Source organism: Tyto alba, unplaced genomic scaffold, assembly GCF_018691265.1.
Source record: "Tyto alba isolate M040663 unplaced genomic scaffold, T.alba_DEE_v4.0 Super-Scaffold_18, whole genome shotgun sequence".
NCBI classification, from domain to species: Eukaryota; Metazoa; Chordata; class Aves; order Strigiformes; family Tytonidae; genus Tyto; species Tyto alba.
Genome location: NW_024881280.1, coordinates 14212597 through 14239903, shown reverse-complemented (window position 1 = coordinate 14239903; position 27307 = coordinate 14212597). Strand labels below are relative to the sequence as shown.

General features: G+C 34.4%; 1 protein-coding gene across 1 annotated transcript in view; it reads left to right on the top strand.

Annotated features, from left to right (window-relative positions):
- Positions 1-27307, top strand: part of RYR3 (ryanodine receptor 3) — a 241921-nt gene that overhangs the window by 169311 nt on the left and 45303 nt on the right. The window contains exons 59-71 of the mRNA XM_032984720.2: positions 3001-3116; positions 3407-3474; positions 4312-4433; positions 6700-6749; positions 7437-7497; positions 8531-8769; positions 9663-9744; positions 13988-14118; positions 15476-15796; positions 19316-19556; positions 20940-21027; positions 21139-21231; positions 25688-25702. Coding sequence (XP_032840611.1) covers positions 3001-3116; positions 3407-3474; positions 4312-4433; positions 6700-6749; positions 7437-7497; positions 8531-8769; positions 9663-9744; positions 13988-14118; positions 15476-15796; positions 19316-19556; positions 20940-21027; positions 21139-21231; positions 25688-25702 — 1627 coding nt within the window. The remainder of the gene's footprint in view (positions 1-3000; positions 3117-3406; positions 3475-4311; positions 4434-6699; positions 6750-7436; positions 7498-8530; positions 8770-9662; positions 9745-13987; positions 14119-15475; positions 15797-19315; positions 19557-20939; positions 21028-21138; positions 21232-25687; positions 25703-27307) is intronic.

Sequence of the window (27307 nt, the reverse complement as noted above, 5' to 3'; positions counted from 1 at the left end):
TTTGGACTAATCATTAAAACATGGAAATTCTTTATAATTGGAAATGTATAGGCGGCACAATGTGTTTACTTTATATATACCATCTGCCTCTGTTTTGATTTTTGCTCCTCTTTCTTTCTTGAGAATGTTTTTGAAGCACTTCTGGGTGTTTATGACATACAGATAAATATCTCAGGCCTTACTCAAGTATATGTTAGAAACAACATGGTATTTTGTTAAGTATCTTTCAACCTCTACAAGTTCTTTTGATGTCACCTTTGTTATTTAACAGAACTACCAATGTCTTTCAAAATTATTTAGGAAAGTACATGTAATCTCTTAGTAACTATTACTATAAACAGAAAAAGAGAATATTTACAGTGATCCCACTGGAAATACAGATATTTAGTTGTCCTCTGTGAGAGTGAGGCTGCAGGAGGTGCCTGTCAACCATACATAGCTGTTAATATATACAAAATCATTTGACTACACATGTGATATATCAATTACTAGATCATAAAAGCATATATGATAAGACTCTTCAAATAGAATTTATTTTTTTTTCTTCAAATGAAATGGTAAGATTAGAGGTTAGTCCTTTTATGTTTATGTGTAAAATGGGATTGGAACATATTCCTTGGTTCCCTAGTTATAGTCTATTCCCCCAGACCATAACCATTCCTCTCTTCTTACTAACATGGTCAAGAACATACATTTTAGTAATAAGATGGTTTTGTTGTTAAAATTTCTGCTGCATCAGCCTTCACCCACAGAATTACTTTTTTCCTTGGATTCACCTCGTAGCTGTTTTTCAACTGTTAGTCTAATCTTCCATTTATTCTCCCTAATTTACTCCTACACCAGTGTTAAGGAATGTCAGGACGAATGAGCATTTCCTCCATACAGCAACAGTGAGTCCAGCAACTTGCCTGCTTTCTTGTTCCTTTCTTGCTTTTTTTGTCTCAGTGCCACAAACTACCATTCCCTCACTTCTTCCCTACTTCTGACACACTGTTCAACCCATCTATAGTCTCTGTATTTTCTTTAGCCAGGTCGTTTTCTCTAATTGATAAAGGGAGAGTCTTCTTATCTACTACTATTCAAAGAGTCTGTACAGAAGCAAATCAAGTAGCCATTATGAGTAACCAGAGCTTTCCCTTAATGTTACTCAGTTACTTTCTCACTTGGCAAGACAGTTAGATGTCCTGGGTGTAGGCCACCATCTATCAACTGAAAATCTCAAGTGTAGTTCAGTTCTCTTAATGTTAGAATAAACAGACTGTGAAGAAGTTGCAAACTAAGCAAATGTACAAGAAAACCTCAAGGAAATGAAGATGAAAACATTAGTGAGTTGTAAAAAGTATGTCTGAAAACAGAATAAATTAAAAATCTGTAGAGTTCTGTGACTTCAAACAGAAAAATAAGAAAATCCCTGTTCACATCCTGGATGATGAGAGGGAGTGTATCCTTAGCAGTTTTGTAGAATGAACCCTTAGCAATAAATTGGAGAGTTTGTCTGCCTTTCAGAAGAACTTTGATGGGCTGGAGAAATGGGCTGATAGAACTCTCGTGAGTTTGAGCAAAGGTAAATGCAGAGTCCTATACCTGGGATGGAATAACCCCAGGAATAGAGAAACTGAGCCTGACAGCATCTATGCAGAAAAGCACTTTGAATTGTGCAAGTTGAACATGAATCAGGAGTCTGTCTTTGTGATGATGGAGGCCAACTGCATACTAGGCTACTTTATTAATTGTGCTGTGCAGGTTGATTTTCTTCCCCTTCCATTTTGTGATCATGAGACTGTATCTGGAGTATGTTGTCCAGTTTTGCTTCACTAAGGCGTTTTGCAAAGTGGAGGGCCACCAAGATACTTCAGGGATTGGCATGCATGTCATACAAGGAGAGGCTACATTTTTTCAGTATTAAAATGGAAGGCTACAATGGAATTTTATCACTGTCTTCAACTACCTAATGCAAGGTTATAGAGGCAATGAGGTCAAACATAATCTCCTGAAAATTAACAAGTGTTTGCAAGGGAAATTACAGTTAGACACATGAAAGTGTTTCACCCTTATTTTTCCATGGTGAGGGTGGTCAAACATTTTAGTAGCTCTCCAGAGTCATGAGATTTTGATCCTTGAAGATATTCAGTAAGTTACTGGACAAGGTTCTCAGCAACCTGATCTAACTTTGGATTTGGCTTTGCTTTGAGATGGGACTTGGATCAGATGACTTTCAGAGGTTCCTTACAACCTAAATTTTTTTGTGATCCTAAAGAATTTTAGAATTTCAGTGAGGTAGGTTTCATTTGTAACTAAAATAAAATCTAATATTTTAAATCTAGGTACAGCCAACCACACACGTTTTTATTCCTCTTTAATATCTTGCATGCACTGGTCATTATTTAAGTCATGAATTTATCTCAAAGAATAAATAATACATGTCTCTTTAGAAAGTATTGCATACTGTTGAAATTTTTCAAATACTTTGAATACTATAGTAGTTTGTTACTTGCATTTACGTTTTCACTTAGTAGCTTAAGCCATTTTGTCTTTTGTCTTTCATAAAATTCAAGGACAAAAATGAAGTTTATTAGCAGATAATGAAGTGTAGTACTTAGACTGATTTTTCTAAAGCTGTAATTGCTGACTTCTTAAACATTTGGCACTTTAAGCTGCCAGTAGTAGAAATTGAGTGGGAATGCCTTGTTTTGTTAGACTCAAATGTACCACGACTTCATTTGTGCCATAAGATAGCTCTTTGAAGATCTTATCCTAAAATACGTATATTTTGAATACTTTAATCCAAAGCTGTGATACCTCATAGAGAAACATGAACTGAATTTAAGATTTCTTGCTGTGTCGATGATAACTAAGAGTTGCTATGGAAGGTAATTTTCTCCATCTTATGAAAATATACCATAATTAAACGATAATAATGAATGGAATAATTCATAGTGCTGTCATCATTTGTACTACTGTCATCATCGGTGCTATTTATCTTAATTCTTTCTAAAACAGGGGTCTGAATGACATGGAATTGGATGCTTCATCCATGGAAAAGAGGTTTGCCTTTAAGTTTCTGAAGAAAATTTTAAAATATGTTGATTCTGCTCAAGAGTTTATTGCGCACTTAGGTAAGCTGCAGATTTTATTTTGAAAATAATTGAAACTGTTGATATTTAAATAATTGGATTGAAATGTTTAAATTTGTAGTGACCACTATTTTATCACATTTAAGGAAACTTAAGTTCTATCCTTTAATTTCCAGATTGAATTCATGGACACCTGAAACTAGCTAAACTGTTTCTGCTGTTTTATCTGTATTTCAGCAAAACTAAATTTGCAAGGATATATCAAAGAGCTATTGTGTTATTTATTATTAGACAACTTCTTATTTGTGTCTGTCTCAATTGTATCCTTGCAGAAGCCATTGTAACCAGTGGAAAAACTGAAAAATCTCCACATGACCAAGAAATAAAATTCTTTGCCAAAGTGAGTGATTTAGTATTTCAAGTAATGTATGTATACATTCCATGACACAGAACATGGAAATTTGTAATGTTAGACTGCTTTTCAGGTAATAGAAATATATCATTCCTATTTTTTTCATGGTAAGTAATCAATTAAATATTGTTATCAAATATTTCAATATATCTTCAAAAATATTTCAATATATTTCCTGGATTCAGATATTTTAAAATATTTTGATATATCTGCTTCTACATGAGAAGGAACATAGAAATTAAAAGGCAGCTTATTTATTACATGAAATTAAATCCTCTTGCTGAACATATAAATTGTTTCTGAAAATTTTTGCCTCAGTATATCACTGATGTGCATAGTATCTTTTAATTAACAGGAAGAAGTATTCCTGTACATAGTAATGTCATGCACATTTGTGTACCTAATAAGAGAAATGTCAATAATCAGATTTGAAGTAAGGAACATTTAGGATTTAATTTAGGATCTTAAAAAAAAAAAAAAAAAAGCCCTCTCCCTTTATATCCATTCTGGACAGTTATGTGAATAGTGGAGAGGAAGAGTCCTCTTAGTTCAGTGATATTTAGCACTGTTGAATGTGAGAAGAGTAAGCCTGCAATATTAGATCCAAAATAGAACTGTGTAACTCTGTTTATTATTTACATAACTTTTAAGTAAAATTGTTAAGACTTAAGATTTTGAATTATATGACTTTGTGTCCAAAATGAGAAAATACAACTGTTACAGAACTTCTGAAATTCTTTGAATGAGCTTTGACCAATCAGAGCATTGTTGCTACATTTACCATTGTGCTCTGTGAAAAATACATTTTGTATCTGTATTTCTTAGGTTCTTTTACCATTAGTTGATCAGTACTTTACAAATCACTGCCTCTACTTCCTGTCTTCTCCAACAAAAACACTCAGTAGCAGTGGATATGCATCAAATAAGGAAAAGGAAATGGTAGCAAGGTAAGTAGAAAATTAAGGTATACACAGGAGGGTTCTATGTAGATAATTAAAGGTCTCTTCTTAGATTAAAGAGAAAGATAGTTTAAAAGCTCACTTTCCTCAAATAGAAAGTGAATAGTTTATTCTGTATCAGAAAGGCAGTGAGTTAACAGAATTCCTAGTTTTAGTATTCTTTAATATATACTTAAAGAATTACATATATATACTAATTATATGCATTACAATATATAATTGTGAATGAAAACATCAAAAACATTAATAATTGATTCTGCAAGCAGTAAAGCTAATAAAACTTAATCGGCTTGTGTTTCATTGTTGATGGCAATTTCTGGTTGAAGCTTATCTCACTGATGGGTCATTTAAATGGTCTCACATTTAAATTTTCAGATATCAAAAAAATGTGAAAATACCATGATGTGACATTTTTGGTGGGAATTATGGATTCTCGTTTCTCTACAAAATTACTTCTGCCCCCTGCACAAAAATTGCTGGAACTTAATTTTTAGACATCTGTACTGTTTCAGATTTGGTTGGAATCAGCATTTGACTCAAAGTTATTCTAGAAAACTCAACTAAAATGAGACAGTTGCCTTTTAATTTATAATGTGTTGCCTTTACAAAAATACTAATTTCCTTTTTCTGCAATTAACATTGAAAAATTAATATTTAATTTGTTTTTAACTATGACTGTCATCTAATATTTTTGTTGCCAATTTTTTTCTCCCCCTTAAAAGTGTGCTGCTAGTTATTTTCTTTGGGAAATTTTGTATCATAATCTTTCAAACAGTAATTCACTCTCATGTTTTCCGACTTTAACTGTCAGTTTCGCAAATTTCTTTTGCTTTACTTCACTATGTTGACCAGAGTTTCCAACAAAAGAGTAGATATAAAATTTGAAAGTAACAGTTACTTACTTGTTGTTATAGAAGATCAGGCCCACCACTGAACTTTCTAGATTCCATTCTTAAGTTTATCTTCCAAAGTATTTTTGCATTTCTCTAAATCATTATTACTACCTTTTCGTTTCCATCTTCTAGGTGGGTAGTTAGTCCTTATGTAGCAGTTGCCTATAAGAATGAACGCTAAATCCCTAAGATTCTGCTTTACTGAGCTTTCAGATATATTATATACAATTGTGCAAGATAGTCCTCCAGTATCTGGGGAAGTCAGATCAGGTTCAGGAGGATGGAAGTTTCATTTCATTTCAATTTTATGCTTCCTCTCTCCTATTAGATACTCCTATTTAGATACTCCTATAGATACTCCTATATAGATACTCCTGTTACTTCCCTAACATCTATCAGGTCAGCTTAATAAATCTAGAAAGATGCTTACTAGAGTTGTACAAAATGCCTTTACAAAGGCACGTGAAGGAAGCTAGATGTCTAGCCTGCATATTGGCTATTATAAATTCAGAAATATCTTATGATTTTTAATCCATTCTTCATTGGAATAGTGACTATCAGTTATATTCATCTTATAGGAAGCATAGTATTTCCTTACTATTGTTAAGATAACGATGACAATCTGTTGTTACTAAGAGACCATACCAATTCCTAAGGTATATTTGCTTCATTACGTCCTAATTCCATTTGTGAAGTATAGCATAGATGCAAAACAAGTCTGTTTAGCTGTCTTTGTTTTTAGAACCAGCCCCTTTAATCTTTATAAAGTTAGTTATTTTTCCTTTCTCTTAATTATCCTATTATTTTGAAAGATATGTTAGATACGGAAGTTTCTGACCTACTTGCAAGAAGCTCTTCTAGTCTGTATATATTTCAAGATTCATCTCATCATCAGCAGTGGCTAAACGCAGATTTATTTATTATAGAGGATATCTTTGCATATTTTTTAAATAGTTTGAAGATTTGTAACATTTGTTTCCTGCAGAATGCCAAATAAAACACCAAGATGTTACTCAGTTTTTCTTGTTCTTACAAAAAAATTCCTTATTCAGAAATAATAGCCATGAAGAATGATTCAACCATATAATATGCAATTGTTGGAAACCGTTGTACTCAAAGTTTCACGTTTCAAGTCATCTCTGAAGTAGTGATGCTTAGAAAATAAGTGAATTCAGAAGCTTGAAAAAGTTATTCTGCTTAACGCAGTATTTGACTGAATGCTATGATACACGATTCAAAATACACTTTCCAGGAGCTATGTTGCGTTTTCTCTTTCATATTCCTCCTACTCTTCACCTCCTATTCTAAATAAATCCTTAATCTTTGTCCTGTCTTGCTCTTTCTGTTCTTTTCTACTTTAGCCTGTTCTGCAAACTTGCTGCTCTTGTTAGACATAGGATTTCACTTTTTGGTAAGTTGTTAAGAAAGATCTTGATAAAGTTTAAAATATAAAGAATGTATAATCATTGCTTCTATCTTACCTGAAGCTTTTCACAAGCTATAGGAAAAATTCTATAAAGTGATGCATAAACTTGTAGCACAATTAGTAAGTGTATTGAACATGGCTCTGAAGCTAACAGTTAATAGAATATGTAAAGTGTTGGAGCAGGACAAAATATCAGCTTCTAGGATTTTCAGACTCCTTTAAAAAAAAATTTCATGTTTTTGCAGTTACTTTCGGCTTTTCAAAAAACACTAATTGTTTTGATTTCTGTCATCCAACTGATGAATCCAATAATTTCTCAGTAGGCTAGGGGGATGTAGGCAAAAATAGCATACCTTTTTCAAAGGCATTGGTAAGTAAATTATAAAAGAAATGTACTACAGGATATAAAGTTCCAAATGTTGCAGGATCAAATGATGAAACTAAACCATAAGTAGACACTAGTTATTCTTTTTAGTTCTTGTATGGAAATGGACTTAAGAAATGGAAAGTTAATTCTAGAACCAGACCTAACTCTCCTTCCAGTGACCTAAGGTGGAAGACTTATGTCATGTCTTCTTTAACCAGTGCATCTTCAGTAGTGACATTTAGGATCATTAGATTATCCTGCATTTTCTATACTGTTGTGCTCTCATAGTATCTCTTTCTAACCAGGTAGTGATTCTGCTACAATGGTGAACTGCCTGCACATCTTGGCTCAGTCTCTTGATACACGGTAAGTTTGCAACATTTGTACCAGCTATAAACTACATAGGTATTGCAGAGATTTTCAGGAGTAGTTGGATTGTTTCTGTATTTTTTTTATTCCTTATTTGTAATTAATGATAGTAGCAGTATCAATAGTTCAGATATTGACCTCCATAAAAAAAGATTTCATCTGAAGTGTTTCATCTACATTTTTCTGTTCAATGCCTGTCATTAAAACATTGAAACCATTTGTCACCCATTTCAAGGTCATTTGAAGACTTTATTCGGAGGTATAATTGACACAAACTTTGGAACTGCAAGTATTTTGGAGCCTGCAGCTATTGAGACAATTTAGTGCATATTGGAAAATGTGACATTAGATGTATGCAGAATGTGTTAATATATGGGCATAATTACATTTGCTAACTTTTACCATTGAAATGCTTACGTAGATTAAAACACAGGCCAGAACAGTTTTCTAATTTGAGCTGTTTTCTGGCCTGGATATGTTATATGGCAGCCTGACAATGAGCTCATGAATAACGCTGGAAAGCTTCATTAAGGGTTTGGAGAACAGTGCAAAAAAGTTAAGGAAGGGGACTGTGATGCTGGTATTGCAGTTGCATTTTCCAGATTTAGGGTGCTTTGAAGATAGGTAGGCATGGATCCTGACTTACATACCTAGTTACTGTGGCTCTCCTAGAAAATTAGGGACTAAAAGTTACTTTTCTTGAGTATATTGTACAGAGGAGCTTTCTCACCACCTGTGATGTTTGCTGAGGAGGCATGATCTTACTTCAAAGCAAATCACAGGAACCAAAAAGACAAGAGTAAGGAAGCAAGTTCTTTGTTTTTATTATTTTGTATGAAATACTCCAAGCTAATTGTTGATTATCCTGCTATGTAGATGTAACTGTCCTTTTGAGTTCCTAAAGTTCATTGATACATGTGTGTATCTTCAAAGACTGATAGAATGTAACTAACATGTACATATATATATATATATATACAACTACTAAAGATCAGTGCAAAGTTAATATTTTTCCCTTATTATTTTTCAGAACTGTTATGAAATCAGGATCTGAGCTTGTTAAAGCTGGTTTGCGCGCCTTTTTTGAAAATGCAGCTGAAGACCTGGAAAAAACTTCAGAAAATCTTAAACTTGGAAAATTTACCCATTCACGAACACAAATCAAGGGTGTTTCACAGAATATCAATTATACTACAGTAGCATTGTTACCAATATTGACATCAATTTTTGAACATATTTCACAACACCAGTTTGGAATTGATTTACTTTGTAAGCATTTTATTTTCCTTTTGATGTTTATTGTGTTATAGTAGTACAAATGCTTTTTAGTAATGATTACATGAATTCAAAGGATGAAATTCTGTTTTCATTTTCAGCATTCAGTCTGAAATTAGCTGCATAGTACCTCATTTTTATTGCATGTTTAAAAATAACACTTAGTAAGCTTCAAGTTAATTATGTACAATATTTCTCCAAATATTGAGAGAAATTAAAATTTCTCCTTAGGTCCTTTCTTACCAACTGTGTGGATGACACTAGTTTCCAATAGAAAATTATTTTTGTTGCATGTTTTTACTTCATTAGATCAAAGGAGACAGTTTATTATTTATTCCTTGTGGGTTTTTTTCTTACATTTGAAAACCACTTTAGTGCTTTTAATTTCAATTTCCCTTATTTTTAGCATAATTTAGTTTAAAATTACTGAAATGGTTTCTTCAGACTCAGCAATATGCTGTTCCAAAATTTTATATACATTTGGGTGATCACATTTCTAAAGCGAAAGGTAATTTAAAAATTTCTTTAAAAAGGTAGGCAGCCCTTAGATGTTGTTCCTAGAGGTTACACACACTGACTGATATGGTTTATCTTAAAATTGTACTCTGGAAGTGTGATAACCTGCAGTATCTTCTTAGCAATTATCTGTTGGCCTCTTGGAGTGTCTGATGATCTGTTAGGTTGTAGAATGACTGTAGATGACAGACCAGGTATCGGAAAGATTGAAGATAAATAACACATGTAGAGTATTAACAGCCTAGAATGTTCAGTGGTACATATACTAAACATTTTAGACACTATCATATTGTGTAAACCAAATGTTTAATATTTGAAAAATAGTCTTTAGTTGAATAAATACTGATAATCTACTTCTCATTTTCCTCTAGTGGGTGATGTACAAGTTTCATGTTACAGAATTCTTTGTAGCCTCTATTCCCTTGGGACTGGGAAGAACATCTATGTTGAACGGTATTTAATGAAAAACTCAGCATGTCAAGTTTTCTTTAAGAGTGTGTTGTTTGAGTAATAAAGTAGTTTGAATGGAAGGTGAATCTGAAACTGTATAAGCATGTTTAAAATATACGTTAGCTGGAACGTAGTTGCTTATATCTTAGAGTTCAAGTCCACACACACACAAAAAAAAAAAAAAAAAAAACAACCCAAAAAGTAAATAAAAGCAAACAGCTCATCCTGCATGTGTCAGTGTATCTGCAGGGAGTTTAATTTTTCCTGTAGGAAAACTAAATTTTTCTGTGACTTACCACTAAGGTTCCCAAAGTTTGGCTACTGCATGTTACTGTGGTAACTAGGCTGAGTACTAAGTAGGCTGCATCCGTCTCACACTTAACTATATAATGAGTTCTCAAAAAAATTGTACTGAGCATATGTAGAGCATTCTGACAGCCTTTAACTCTACAGAGGAAACCACTTTACCAGTTACTTACAACTCATAAAGAGTAGGGTCTACAATTCTTTTAAGTATCAAGTTGCTATGGTATGTTCCAAGCCCTGGATTTTAGATCCTCTTCTAGTAAAAGAGTCTCATAACCATATCTATTACTTCAGAAAAGAGAACCCTAATTGTTGGTCTATCACAAGACAAGAGCCAGGATAATCAACCCTTCCTTATGCTTTGGAAGGATTTAGGTTAAGCATTTTTCATTAACTTTCTTATAATGAAAAGTTTAAGGTCCACAGGGCCTGAGAGAGAGACTAAACCAGAGGAAATACAACTCTGTAGTCTGGTTAGAAAAGGCTTTGCCTAGTATGAGGACTGGTGGTCTCCACTTCCTTCATTCCACAGTTCATTCAGTAATTATTTAATGCAAAATGTAAGAGCAGTGTGGTGAACAGTCTCTTTCCTACACACATGTACTCTGCATGCATGTACGTGTACATGTGTGCACAAGCTCGTCCTTGTGTATGTCCACATTTAATCATTTATACATCCATCACTAAATTACAAAGCTATACTCTCTTCACTGTCTGGGCTTGAAAATCTTAAATACTCTTTGACACAGATCTGATAGGCAAAATAGGAAGTGCCTTACCCCCCTTCTCTAGCTATCAGTCAGGGTCTTCTCATGAAATAAAAGGTGATTGTGTTCAAGTTGCCTTTCGATTAAGAATTGCTCACAGCAAAGGCTTCTACTTGATTGACAAGAGCTATAAGCACTGGACAGTTAAGTTAAATATTGATGTTAGCAGCATCTCATTTTCCTACTGCAGATGTTTTGTTAGAAGGGAAGAGTGGTCAGATCAGATATATCCAAGGACATTAGTTAGTCTCCTAAGTCTGTGTGAGAGGTTTCCAACTGTAGATTTCATTTAGTTTGGTCTTCACTAGACTCACCCAGGCTCTTAAATTAAGGCTGTAGGCAGACATCAGTGTCTAGGTGGGAGGTAGGATTTCAAACACACTGCTTAATATTTCAGCAAAACTTAGAAGTGAACGGTTGAGCTGACAAAGTTACTCAAGTTAAAAAATGCTCAGATTTAGGATCAAAGTGCAGTTCTTCTAGTGAATTTTGGCAGGGACATTAGAAAGTTTTACCTTCCAGTGCAGGATGAGTCATAGTTCACTTTTCATAAATTAATATCATTTTTCATGACTGAAATAGTTCAGTAGCTGATTCTACAAGACTCCTGGCTGCTGGAGCTCAAAGCTAATATTAAGCTAGATTGCTGCTGCTGTCTTGTGACAAACTTCTGTTTTGTAGATTGTTTAGCTTGTTTAGGAGGTTGGAAATGTTGATGACTTCTCTGTGGACCTTTCTTCCCTAAACGTCCCATGAATGTTGAGGACCGGATGAGAAATGCAGTGGTCCTTGACTACATTAAGCCCTAATGCTTTACTGGCAAGTGTAGTATTACTGCTATAGGCATTCTGACTATGAATTCTATACCCAGGTGCCCATTTAGTTTCATTCACTGCATCAGGAATTTAGGTCCCAAATTTGGAGTTGAAGACTCCCTTTTCATACCCAGGACGTGGAATGTCCCTTTATGGTGTATAGGTCTTTTCCTGGTTAGTTTATAGAAACACATTTCCAAAGGATTTTTAGCACAGATGATAAAATATCTGTATCAATAATAAGAAATAGAAGCTTCTGTATAAGTTAAGAAATTATAACATATATATTTTTAGGTATGTAGTTAAATATGACAAAATTAACTGCTGTATTCAGTCATACATACATATTCAGATAGTTCAGTTTAAGACTTCAGTTTGACCTATTTGAGGCCTCTCGAAAATTGCCGAAGATGCAATAAGGTCTGTTATAACAATGGTGTAATAGGAAATGCTTCTTCATGACTAGCATCAACTGGTGGTCCTTTATCTTGTTTTGGTTTTTCAAAATCTGAACTGATTTGATTACATTTCAGGTGTTTTCCACTTCCTCCAAGACTTGCACATAAGCCTCTGACAGTTCTTTCTCATTCTTTGGGGTGAATGTTTCCAGACAGTTGTCATCCTAACATATTTTGTGTAAAGGGTTAATTTGACTTTTATTTAAGTACCTTTTACACTCAGTTCCCTGAGTGATTTACTTTACATTATTTGCTTTTATGTCAGTGACTATCTACTCTGAAACTATTTTTATTTTTTCTAATTTCTGTCCTGCCAAATTATAGGATTTCCCTTGGTTTGTCATATTTAGGACTTTTCAATGACAGAAAATATCTGTGTAGTTCAAGAAATTTTCTTAACCTTGTATAACTGCTCGCTTTTCTTTTGGCATCTTGGTATCCTCCTTTCATATAGAAAGATGGGTATACGTTATGATGCATGTGATGTTGGTCTTTTCAAAGTACTTTTTAATATGTGTTTGTGTACATATATATGTACACAGACACATCCCAAGTTTTTCCTTCTTGATCCAACAGAAGGCAAAGATGTAATAAAAATTCCTTTTTAGGAAAGTTTATGAAATCAACTATATATATTATATTGAATCTTTCATTACAATTTAAATTGGAAAAGAACATTGCTGTGCTCTAAAATACAGTAAGAATTCTAACATTATCAAAAATTTGTTTTTTTAATGAAGTGTTCTGTGGTTTCCATCTGTGATACTAATGTATCATGTATTCTGTTGCAAAATGGACAGTCAGAACATAAGGAAAATGACACCAATATATAGATGGATCACATAGTTTCTTTTTAGTTTTGTTGTAATTGATTTCTGCATTCTCCATTTCTTTGATAGTAGTAAGCCAACAGTAAACTGTAATAATTATGTACAGAGAATGAATGAGCATTCACCCCTGAAATGAAGTAGTATTATATGAATCACGTTACTTGAAATACCCAAGTGAACAAAAATCCTTTTTTATAACGTTTTTCAATTCTGTAAGGCCATTGCTTTTGCCAATTTCTTTTGTTTCTCCTCCAACAAAAGAAGCTGGAGGGTATATAGTTGCGTACCTCTTCACATTCCAGCATGATTGTGAATTAAAAAAGTGACACAGGCAGTTGAAGATGAGGTATTAGATGGGTCACGATCTTTAGCTTTGGGTCAAATAATGAGGAAGGCTTTATTGACACAAAGGTATCTTAAAGAGATTGTTGTTATTCCTGGAAGTTGAACAATCATAGAATCATAGAATAGTGTGGATTGCAAGAGACCTTTAAAGGTCCTCTAGTTAAACCCCCTGCAATAGTGTAATCCATGAAGCAAAAGAAGTATTTATGTAAGTAGCAGTAGTGTTTCTCATCATTTAACTTCATAAATAGTGTAATCTGCAAAGCAAAAGAAGTATTTACACATATATATGTGTGTACAGGAAAGAAGTGAAATCTTGAAAAAGGGTATGACTGCCAGGACAAATTCCTGTTGATTATATGCATTTGCTCTTTATTTAAGCAAACCACAGGTATAATAATAATGTGTGGTTACTAATCTACTTTATGCATATTCTAAACATTTTCTATAGTTTGTAGTTGCACTGTGAAGCTGTTTACCTTTAATATACAATACTTGGTGGAGATTGGGTTTTTTTAAAAACTGTGTTTCTTATACCACTCTAATTTACAGTAATTTTGTTCATGTCAGAAATAAAATTTTTCAAAATAGTCAAATAGTTCCTAATGTATTAAAAAGATAAATCAGCAATAAATGTTAATGCTGCTTTATAATGCATGCTAGACATTGGAAGCCTAGTGGAAGACTTTTCCTCTCCTGTAACTTTTAGTATCTCTCATATACAGGCAGCGTCCTGCACTTGGTGAGTGTTTAGCATCTCTTGCAGCAGCCATTCCAGTAGCATTCCTTGAACCTTCTCTCAACCATTACAACCCATTGTCTGTGTTCAACACAAAAAGTGCAAGAGAGAGAGCGAGTAAGTACTGTTCCATATGCAAAAAAAAAAAAAGAAGTGTTTGCTAAACCAGTAGTAATAGAAACTAATAGCAATAGAAAGAAAAAACTGTAATAATGAAAAAACCCGAATGCCTCAGTAGAGAACTCCTACTGTTAGTCTTCCATTATTTGTCATTTTAGCCTTGCACTGTTTTGTTAAGGCTATCTTAGCATTGTTCCCTTTTTCCAGGCATATTTGGATATTTTTCTGAACGTGTTTAAATTATTTTCTGAATCTGCATACTGTAATGTTTGAAGCTTAGTCAAAGATCTTATCTACATTACAGAAATTTTTAGCCAATTGTACAATTGTGTTCTTACTAGCAACATGCAAGAGGTGTAGTATCTTATTTATGTGAACATGAAAATTATCTGTATTCTTTTGTTGTCTTACCAGTACTCCAATGCAGTTTGGTATAGGGCACTCCTGACAGAATAAAACTTTGATTCCATGAAACCTTAATCAAAGGAAGATGAATCCTTCTACGTAGATTTTCTTTGCTTGCCTTTCTCGTGACTTACTCTTATTGGACTCTCATATCTTAAAGTATTCCAGTAATATCCTCATTGATCCATGTAAGAGTGTTACCTGCCAAAATCATTGTTCCTTTAAACAAAATTAAAATGTAGGTAGATTGATTCCATATGCTTCATAAGTTTTTCTGTATAAAAGCAGTTATGGAAAAGCTTGAGCTAGCCCTTCCTTCCTGTCAGCTCTACTTTATAGAAGCAGCACTGGTAGAAGAAGAATTTTGCTAGGGTGATTGGCATTAGATTACGCTGTGTTGTTAATTGCTGAATAAGCACCCTTCAGTTTCTAATACAAGCATCTGACAACTGGAACTCTTTCCTGGCATTTTTGCTGGGAGAGAGATGTGCAGAGTTTGTGAACTAGGTACAGTTTAATTTTAATCTCACCCATAGTTTTGAGCTGTTTGTTTCCCTTCCCCTGAGGTAAATTTATTCTTTTGCAAATTGATGTGAGTTGTGAATGATTATGGAAACAATGGCTACAGTTTATCCAATGTTGATATAAGCTCTCAGTTTTGCACTTTTACATAGCTGGTCTGCTCACCAGATAATTGCAGGACACCTTATGGTAAAGGCAGCTATTGTCTACATCAGTGCTATATGCACATCATCAGAAACACATAATTTATGAGATGAGAGACCCATGTATACCCTGAAGTCTTACTCTATTTATGTCTGCCCAAGATCATGACAGGAAAAAACGTGAATGACAATGTTATTTGTATTTTGAGCTTAAACATAGATGAATATAGATGTTCTCTTTTATTTTGTTAATGATTCTTTTGCTTTTCTACCCATACTTGCAGTTTTAGGTATGCCTGATACAGTAGAAGAGATGTGTCCAGAGATCCCTCAATTGGATGGGCTAATAAAGGAAATTAATGATTTAGCAGAGTCTGGAGCAAGGTATACTGAAATGCCTCATGTAATTGAGGTTATCTTACCCATGCTATGCAACTATTTATCCTACTGGTGGGAAAGAGGGTCTGAGAGTGTTCCTCCAACTGCTGGGCCTTGCTGTACAATGATAACATCTGAGCATCTGAGCATCATTCTTGGAAACATTCTGAAAATCATTAACAACAATCTGGGAATAGATGAAGCATCTTGGATGAAAAGAATTGCAGGTACTGTAATTTTTAAAGAGTAATTGTACCTAATAATATTTGATTATTTTGCTAGACTTTACCATTTTACCAAGTAATATAATAATAATAAATTGCAATGAAAAACAGCAGGAAAGAAAGATGAAGAGTAAATATAAGTAACAATAAGATAAATATATTTTAATTTTTAAAAAATTACTATTCTTTTTATGTAGCATCCCCGTAAGCAGAGAGCTTTCTGTACCACATAATGGATTTTGAAAATCAAATCTTACCTTCTCTATGCACTGTATAAGAGCCTTAGTATTTAATTTGGAGTTGTAAATTCCATTGCTTTTCAAGACACCTAAGGAACTGAATACTTCAGTAGAGGGTGTAAGTCCAGTGAATTCTGTTCATGAAATATCAGGACAAAAGAGAAAGAAAGTGCATATGGTAAAATTATACCAGGAGTAACCCAAGTTCAGAATTAATTGCTCTGCCTGAGTAACTGTGCCAGCTATTAAATGAGCAGGAAGATTTCTCAAAATGTCCTGTAACATTTAGTAGCTAGCTAGCTAAAGAAATTTACTGTTGTTGTGGTTTAACCCCAGCAGCACCTAAGCACCACACAGCTGCTTGCTCACTCCTCGCTCAGTGGCATGGAGAAGATAATCAAAAGAGTAAAAGTGAAAAAATTCATGGGTTGAGATAAAGACAGTTTAATAGGTAAAGCAAAACAAGACATTAATTCGCCGCTCCCCATGGTCAGGCAGGCATTCAGCCATCCCCAGGACAGTCGGGCTCTCATGTGTAATGGTGACTTGGGAAAACAAACACCATCATTCCGATTGTCAACCCCTTCCTCCTTCTTCCCCAGCTGTATATGCTGAGCATGACGCCATATGGTCTGGGGCATCCCTGTGGTCAGTTGGGGTCAGCTGCCCTGGCTGTGTCCCCTCCCAACTCCTTGTGCCCTCCCAGCCACTCGCTGCTGGGGTGGGGTGAGAAGCAGAAAAGGCCTTGGCTCTGTGTAAGCCCTGATCAGCAATAACTAAAACATTCCTGCATTCTCAACACTGTTTCTAGTACAAATCCAGAACATAGCACCGTGCTACCTACTATGAAGACAAATAAGTCTATCTCAGCCAAAACCAGGGCAACTATATCCAAATTTTATCATTAATCTTAAACAGTGTAAGAGTATAATATCCAATAAGGTGGTTCAAGAAAATCATAGAATCATAGAATAGGTTGGGTTGGAAGGGACCTTAAAGGCCATCTAGTTCCAACCCCCCTGCCACGGGCAGGGACACCTTCTACTACCTCAGATTGCTGAAAGCCCCGTCCAACCTGGCCTTGAACACTTTCATGGAGGGGGCAGCCACAATCTCTCTGGGCAACCTGTGCCAGGTCCTCACCACCCTCACAGTAAAGAATTTCTTCCTTATATCTAATCTAAATCTACCCTCTTTCAGTTTAAAACTATTACTGCTTGTCCTATCACTACAATCCCTGGTGAAGAGTCCCTCCCCATCTTTCCTGTAGCCCCCTTTAAGTACTGGAAGGCCACCATAAGTTCTGCTCGGAGCCTTCTCTTCTCCAGGCTGAACAACCCCAACTCTCTCAGCCTGTCCTCATAAGGGAGGTGCTCCAGCTCCCTGATCATCTTCACGGCCTCCTCTGGATCTGCTTCAACAGGTCCATGTCCTTCTTATGCTGGGGGCCCCAGAGCTGGACACAGCACTACAAGTGGGGTTTCATGAGAGCAGAGGGGGAGAATGACCTCCCTCAACCAGCTAGACAAATCTCTCATCATGCAGCCCAGGACACGGTTGGCTTTCTGGGCTGTGAGCGCACATTGCTGGCTCATAGTCAGTTTTCTACCACTTAATACCCCCAAGTCCTTCTCCTCAGGGCTGCTCTCAATCCACTCTTTTCCCAGCCTGTATTTGTGCATTTGTGTATATGGGATTGCCCCAACCCATGCGCAGGACCTTGCGCTTGGCCTTGTTGAACTTCATGAGGTTTGCATGGTCCCACCTCTCCAGCCTGCCCAGGTCCCTCTGGATGGCATCCCTTCCTTCCAGCATGTCAACTGCACCACAGAGCTTGGTGTCATTGGCAAACTTGCTGAGGGTGTGCTCAATCCCACTGTCCATATTACCAATAAAGAAAAAATAAAATCATCTATGCAAAGGTAACAATTTCCTGCTAAATTTTAATGCCCCATTGGTACTGGTTTTCAGTATTATTTTAAATACTGGAATGTCTTTTATAATCATAAGGATTCCATTAAAATTTAGTAAGAAATCTGCTGTTTAATTATAGAGACCACTGCTTGCAGTTTTGTAGTGCCTGCTTATTTGTGACAGGAGAGAATGGACTAGTGCAGTTCTTGCAAGGATTTTTGACTCAGGTGGTCTGCATTTTATTACTAATGCTTGTAGAAAATCAATCTATGATTTTGAATTAGTCATTAATTCTCTGCATTTTAGATTGCCTAAGGCAAAAGAGGTAAAGGAATTGTTGTGGTTTGAACCTGGATGGCAGCCAAACACCATGCAGCTGCTCTCCCACCCTCCCCCACCTGGGAATGGGAGAGGCAATTGGAGGTGTAAAGGAAGACTCACAGGTTGAGATAAAAGCAGTTTAATAATGGTAATAAAATAAAACAGTGACAGTAATAGAACATATAAACGGGCAATGCACAATGCAATTGCTCACCACCAGGTGACTGATACCCAGCCCGTTCCCGGCTAGCGATATCGAAATACCAAGATCCTGCAATTGCAATCCCAGAAGCGAGAGAGAGCCAGACCCCCTTCCCAGCTGGCCCTCCTCTGTATACTGAGCATGATGTTCCACGATATGGAATATTTCACTGGCCAATTTGGGTCCAGTGCTCTGGCTGTGCTCCCTCCCTGCTTCTTGTGCACCTGCACACGGGCAGGACATGGGGAGTTGGAGAGTCCTTGAAATCAGCAACAGTTGGAAACATCAGTGTGCTATCAGCATTGTTCTCATACCAAACCCCATACTGAATCCAAAACACAGCACTATTCTAGCTACTAAGAAGAAACATTAACTCTATGCCAGCCCAAACCAGGACAGGAATTCTTCCAGAACACTGTCTTCTGACTATTTTCTGGCATTGTATACAAAAAAAAACCACACACAAAAAAACCTGCAACAATATTTTGTGAGGACTTTTCTCAGCCCTACTTTATTTAGCTTCTAAATTAGACACATGTGACTTGCCAAAATCATGGTAATATAATTGAGGTAAGACTGAAATACTTATAATCTGAATTCCAAGTAAATAGCTTTTAACCTCTCAATACACACAGCTGTTACAAAGCTATATTCATGGGTTTATTAATAATTTTATGATGTTCCAGAAATATGTGAAGCACTATGACCTATATGTTTTTTAGAATGGCAGAGTTCATATAAATAACACAAAAACCATCATCTTACAAATATGATGTAATTGTGCATTATATTATAAATAATGCAATTGTCCATTAATCATATTTTTATCTGTATTTTTATGTATAGTTTATGCTCAACCTATCATCAGCAAAGCCAGGCCTGATCTGCTCAAAACACACTTTATTCCAACACTGGAGAAATTGAAGAAGAAAGCTATAAAGATTGTGATGGAAGAGGAGCAACTGAGGGCAGATAGTAAAACTGACACCCAAGAAGCTGAGTTACTCATTCTTGATGAGTTTGCTGTTCTCTGTAGGGACCTTTATGCCTTCTATCCAATGTTGATACGTTATGTAGACAACAATAGGTAAATAAAACCAATAATTAAACTCATATTTATTATTTAATGTACCGGAGTCCATGATCAGATACTCAGAAAGAATATAATGCATTTAAAGTTACACTGAAAATCAGATCCTCAGTGTTTTAAGATTCTTAACTTACAGAATGATGTACCTTGAATTCACACCTTTTTCTCACATGCATTTGGATTATTTGGTTGTATTGTAACTGTACTATTATCATTGAAAATGCATATCCTGAAAAACTTTTCATATATGCTACCAGAGCCCAATGGTGTTACAAATGAATATGACTTTCAAAAGTTAAAAAATGGCTAAACCCCTTAATTGTTAATGAAGGGTTTGGACAACATTGTATTGCCTTTCCTTTGTCCCAGCACATGACTCCAAGATGCTCTTCAGAAGAGCATCTGAAGTGTCTTACAGTATCTCAGTATCTTAATCCTACCCTTAAAAAACATTGTTGTTCTGTACACAATCATTGTCCACTTATATCTTTTAGGTGTTAATACATATTGGGCTAGTTAGGAGCATTTTCGTTGCATGCTTGATCATCTATGCTATGAACCAATTTACAGTAGAATTATTTAATTTTCTAGATGAACTTAAGGCTTTACTATGTCAGACCTTGTTGGCAAGGAAACACTTCAAATTTTTAAAAAACATAGATTTAACTGGGCTGTGGGAAATCCAACTAGAAAGGTAGAGTTAATGAGCATAAATTACAATGTAATAAGTCCTTACATGTCTGCTGTCAGATGCCCACTTTATGTATGGTCATATGAATGTATTTTAATTTAGAGACATTTAAGGCGGCTGCATCTGTTTGTTCATTTCCCCAAGTTTTCTGAGCATCCTATGCAGATGGACCCAGACTGAAGTTGTATTTGTTCCTGGATTACAAAAATAAAACAACTGAAGTAGTCCTTACAGCTCTGCCCACCCACTCATCTCCCTGTACTCTTCCTCCTCTCCCCATTATAGTGTTCTCTTTTGCATCAACACAAAGTTTTGATAAAAAAGTTTTATTAGGGGGGAGAAAGAAAAAAAAAAAAAAAGAAATAGAGAAATATTCAGATAAAGTGTTTTGCTTTTCAGGCAGGTCTGTTTTCTAGTCTGGTTCATGGAATAGGCACAAAAACATGTGTTGGCACAATGGGGATGAGGAGCAGGCAGAAAGAAGTAGACAAGAATTAGACGTTTTGTGGGAGATGAGTTAGCCGTGAAAAATAGTCTTTCTAACCATGGTCATGGAAAATTGAAGTGATTCTCATTAAATTTCAAGATTAACTATACAAACGTAAACTGATCTATTGATTAGAAATTGTTATGTGCAGTTGTCTTATTTCAAATGTCTTATTTTAAATTTCTCTTGTTTTTGTAACTAGAGCCAATTGGCTGAAGAAACCAGACACAGATTCTGATGAACTTTTTCGAATGGTAGCTGAAGTTTTTATCCTGTGGTGTAAATCGCATGTAAGATAAGATGTATACATTTTCTTCCATTTTATTCTATCTTTAAATATAAATTTGGTACATGTGGATGAATGAAACTTCTTGTGATTTTTTTCTTTTTTGCATCTTTAGAATTTCAAAAGAGAGGAACAAAATTTTGTGATTCAGAATGAAATCAACAATTTGGCATTTTTAACAGGGGACACCAAGAGCAAGATGTCTAAAGTAAGTTAATAAAAATTTGTGGATCCATTGTATCTTCAGCATGTGTTTAGTGTGTTGTAAGAAGGCTCTGAAAATATACTCAGATTGCAGCTGCTGTGCTGGTAGAAGAAACAAAAAATAATTTTGCTTCTTGATGACAGACATGACAACAACTGTGCAAAATACAGGCCATGTACCTTAGAGTTACTTATTAAATGTCTGCTAAGTAGTCAAAGACACAAGATTAAAATAAAGGTGTTGATTTGAAAAAGTTACATGTACAGGAGAATGTGGGTTGTTGATCTTTCATGAACAAAAAACAGGTAGACTATTTTATAAAAGCAAGTGAAGAAACATTGGTTACCTTTTTCTTGTGAATGTCAATCAGTATTTTTCTGTCAACTTTGATGGAGGAAAATGCCTCGTTATTCACACATAGTGTGCCACGTGCACTGTTTTTCTTGTTTCTTATTAATGACCACATTCATTTCTTTTTTGCTCATTTTCAATATGGCAAGATGCTGACATGATGGCTGGAAAGTACATTTCTTACTATTTAATAGAGAAAATGCATATTGTCAAGGTAAAAAATGCCTCTTTGACATTTGCTGAGGAAGATTGCCTTACTCAACTAAAGCCAGCTGAAGTTTAATTCCAAATTAGTGTTCGTAAATGTAGCAAATAACACTTTGTTTTATTCATATTTGTAGTGTCTTTGGAGTAATCCTATTTTGAAAGAGAAGTGATGGGGTTTATTGTTTTGTATTTCACAGTATTTTGATTGTCTATAACCTAGCTACTGTAGGTCCAACTTTTGACAATAGTCAGATAAAATGTGCCATTACATTTCTTGATTTTCTTAAAAAAATGTTTGCTTCCTTTTTATTATACTTTTTTAAGTACTGAAACTTGGTGGAGCCAAACCCTTACGCTGGAAAGTTTACAAGCAAAAATAACAGATTTTCTGCTCATCATTAGTTAATGACTGGCACTGGGCAGAAATTCAAACTATATAGAGAATACTACACATATATTTAATGTGTATACTTCAACATTTATACGTTAAAATTGGCCTGAGGAGTCAAGAATTGGTGTACTTTTTTTAAAACATGATAGATTAGAATCAGATGATTCATGTTTAATTTAAATTGTGTCTCACTGCAGTATTGATAATGGGATAATATGATGTAAACTGTTAGTGTCATATTTTAGTCAGTCTGGCATGGAAAGAATGACAAAACAAATCTTTACAAAATAAATAATAGGTATCCCTTATACTGCTTCGATTTGGATAAAATCTCAGGAGTTTAACATCAAGAATCTATATGACCTAAATTTGAAAGAATTTTTGAAATTACATTTTCAAATACCTGTTGTGTATATTTGAATATACAGATATATTATGTATAAATATTTGTATAAATATATTTATATGTAACAGGGATGTAGATGCATAAGTAAATGTGCTTTTCTTCATATGCGTATACAGTACAAGGAGATTATAAAATTTTTTATGTGCATAGAATTTTTTGTAAACATTAATATCAAATCATAGCATTCAAAGACACTGTGCATGGTTATTGATAATAGAGGAAGAAATAAAAGATTTATTGTTCATGACTGAATATTTTATTAATACGGTACCATATCTGCAGGAGTCATTGCAGAACAGATGATCATTTAGATAGGCATTTCTTTCATGATGACTTAAATACCATGATACAAGACATCTCTTACAAGTGCTATATTGGTCTTCTAAATCTGGTTTCTAAGCAGAAAATGGATAACATTTCCTAATATATAAAGTAAATGCTATAAAACCAGCGCATTCATTAAAACATACATTTAGATCTGAATAATTTTTTTTTAAGACTGCATCGTTCAGAATAAACAAGAGATTATTTAAGTAACTGAATTTCATCATTTCTTACAAGGTTTGATACTTATTTATATCCTCAGAGAATAATCAGTAGAGGACATTACATTAGGGAACATTATTTTTATAATTTCTTGCCTTAACATTAACATTCAGGTCAGGAAGTAGTACGCTAACAGAATAATTAGCACTTTCGTATTTATGACCAGTTCCTCTTTATTCACATTATTTTTAGTGGAAGCAATCATATCCCATATTTATCAAGCATGGAAATGTATAGATAACTGTGAATATGAACATTGGCTATTAACAGTTGGCCCAAGACAGAATAGTTTGGGATCTCTTAAAGGAGTAAGGCCTTATGCTGATCTCAGACAGATTTAGACGACTGTCTGACCTACAACAGAGGTTTAGTATTTCTCCTAAGATACAAGATACTGCGATAGTATTAGTGTGTAAGGCGTGATGGTTCTATATCTTTACATGCCATATGCGGAAAAAAAATGCACAGGGGATGAAAGATTAGGATTACATTATTTATTGTTACCTAATAGTGGTTAAAAGTGATTCATCATTACAATCAGTAAATTGAATAAGTACCCATTATATTTTGATTATACAATATTAACTTTGTTAATATTTTCTCAAATAAATGTATTAACAGCTGAGCAAGTTTTTTAATTTTTCTTTTCTAAAAAAATGGCAGCAGATTGCTCGGAGGGGAATGGTAAGTTAGAGAACTTTCAGTCTGAGAGAGGCTGGTAAATTAGATTGCATTGAAATAACAGATTTGTGATAGAAGTGTTGAAATGGAGAATTTAAACACATTCAACTCCACTAATCTGTTATTTTTGAACCCTTCATAGGTTTGTTGATAAAACAGCATTTTGATTGAGATACAATGATGTCCTATTGTATTTTAGAGTTAATTGGTATAAAAGACTAAGCTTATACATTCACATGTACATAATAAATGTGTAATACATATGTGGCCAATTTTTCTGTGTAAGTTTTGGAATCAAAATGAATGTGTGGCTGGATATAGAACCTCAGTTGCTAAACACTTGCATATCCTACTGAAGTTTTATTTGACTGGCCCTCATGAATTTTTTTGTATCTGCTTTTAAAAATCGTTTGCATAGACCTGTTACAGAAGTTTGAGGCAGTCATAAAATCCATCTTTGTATTATGAAACGTTGTGGTTTGTGCCCATTTTTAATATGTAATACATATTATTTGCAAGTTTACAATAATTGGAGGATTTCATGTTAGTATTTTCTGCAATAATTTTAGATCTCTTCTTTGAGGCTATTTCAACTGCATATAATACATTTCCTTTAGATATACTGTGGTAAATCATGAGTGGTTTCCTTTTAGGATCATCTCTAATAAATGAAATATAATTAACATCTTGTCTTTACTTATCTTCAGTGTATATCTGCTGAGACATGTCTGTGCAGCATCTACATATTTCACGCAATTGAAATTTTCAATTAAAATTTGCTGTTTGTCTGAGTAAGGTATTGAAGATTCTAAGACGATTAACACTTAATTTGATGATTAGTCTTTCAGTCTTTCTTGACTTGTACCTGATTTTCTTCACTATGAGATGTAAATATAGTAGGATATAAAAAGAGATTTTAATAGTAGCTTAGCTTCAGCATTTTGAGGTTAATTCAAGTATCACAAGAAATAAGAGTTACTATTAGAGCTATCACAGAAGGGGGGCTTGTTTGTATTTATGTTATTTTCTGTTTGTTTTTAACCAACCGTTTTCTATGGTATTTTCCCATGCCTGGTCAAGGATTCTTTTGAGTAACAGGTGCATTTTTCTGCTGTTTTACCATAACTACATGGTTTTGTTGTTATCTTCTTAAGATTGCCTGACACTATGATATTATAGTGTTGACTATGGAATACATGCTTCTTTAAGTATATTTATGGTATTAACAGAGTGTACAGGAAAAAAAAAAACTGTACGTTTTAGAGTTGAGTTTTGAATAGTGTTCTCAAAATAGGTACAGCTGAGAGAGGTGAGCTTACGTCAAGTTTTCTCTCAGGCTGTCTTCAAAACACTAATGAGCTATGCAATGGAGAAATACATCTATAAATGAAATGCTGCATCTTAACACTGATAGTTTGGTTTCCGTTTCTAAACATACTTTTTCTCATTCATTTTGGTGGGGAAAAGAAGTAGAAAGAGCTATTTTGGTGAAAACATTAGTGTTTTTCATTATTGGAATATCCAGTGTTCCAGACGCTTTCTGCTTTTAACAATATTCAGAAAAGATGCAGTAATTAGTATACTGATGTGCTTGCTTACTAAATGTACTTCATTATATGCTGAAGCAACAAATGGTCGTGCTGAATAGCAACAGATAAATTCAGAAGTTCAATCATTTAATAAAGGTTAAGCTGAATAAAAATTATTTCACTAAGGTCTCAATTGATTATACACTTACAGACCATTGTTTTAGCTACAAACTTATAATATTTTTATTGTCCTGATAAATCTGAGTGTGTTTATTACTAACCTGTAAAATTATCATCTTTTCATCTCTTTTTCTTACATTTTTTTCCCTTTATTTTTCTTTCGTACAGGCCATGCAAGTAAAGGTACAGGTCAAAGTGCATGATGTGTCTGTTTTAGATTTAGAGATGATCAGGCTCCAAGCATTCTTTCCATTGATCATAGCAGTGGCGTCACAAAGGAGAGGCCTGGGTTCCACATACTATAAATTTTCTCTGAGTTAAAGTGGCAGTAATGGACCAGAGCAGCTGAAATTCCCTTTGGCACTCCCGCATGTTGCTTAATGTGAAAATGTAGTAATCTTTTGTAATTATTTAAGATGTACGTTCCGCCTCTGCTGTCTTTCTGCATTCTGATTCTTTTGCTGATATATTGAAGCAGACATTATAAAAGCAATACCTAAGTAGAGTCATCAGAAACATGTATTTGGCTTGTGATATTCAAGAAAAATATATGGAAGACGTGCTATAATCAATACCTTGTCTGTCAGTGAATTGAAGATTGTATTAGAACCAAGATGTTCAAATAAGATACAGAGTTCAAATCCTAATGTTTTCCAGAATTAAGATGATCTTTACTAGAGATGTGAGGTATGACAAAGATTTTGAATAATCCTTGTTTCTTTTATGTATTTAATGTATTCAAAGCTTTGTCTCCAGTGAACCACAGTTCACCTTCCTTTACATCATTCATATTATCTTTTTTTATTATGAATTTCTAATATAGTTGCATGGTTTTTATCCTGTGGTGTGTTCTTCATTGGTGAAGCAGAATGAACAGCAAACGCGCTTTCATATTTCCCTTCACCCTGTCTGCTGAGAAGCACACGTGATACTGTGAAGACTTTTTTGGTCAATTAAATTAGAGTCATAAGTTAAAAAGTGAGCAGTTGTGTTAAGCTAATATACCTGATTTCATGCTTTGCTATTGACAAACTTCCCCAGGTATATAGAGTAGGATTTAATGAATGCTCTCATGATAACCTCAGAGAATTGAAGGTTTAAGGAGGGTTGGAAATGTTAAAAATTCCCTCATCTTAACTAGTTTTTGCTGATTTTTTTTTTTAGTATAAATTCTTTATAATTTTTTGATTATATATTTAATTATTATGAATCTGCTGGAGAATCTATAATTCTTTTTCTGTGTATGTTTGTTGAAGAAATGTCCATTTGTGTGTAAGATCATTATGTGCTGTTAGGCAACAAGATCATATCATTCTTGTTGCGGTCCTTTTAGCACAGTTAATTATTTAGGCAAATCTATTCAATTTAATGCTCTTTACATATGAAATTAAGGTATTTTGTTTACTCATATAGGTGCATATTAGAACTGAAAGAGACATAGTTTTATTGTCATTTAGGTTTCTGTCTGTGACTCTACTTACACATTTATCAGCAGCAGTTGTGAATTCACAGACAGCAGAATTTGACGGCAAAGGCAGAATGGATCTTCTTTTCATGTTTTAAAAATGTTTAGGTTTTAAAGTTCACCTATCCTGTTCGTGCCTAGTTATTAATCTCAAATGAAAATAAAATTGGATGTGTAAAATGTCTTCAAGCATACAGATGCAAAAAAGTAAACTAGTATCTCTCCTTCTTTTCCTTTTTTTTTTTTAATATATCTATTATATATTTTGTTATTCCTTAAGACGCATAGTGACGCCACTGGAATACAGTGATACATTGTGGGAT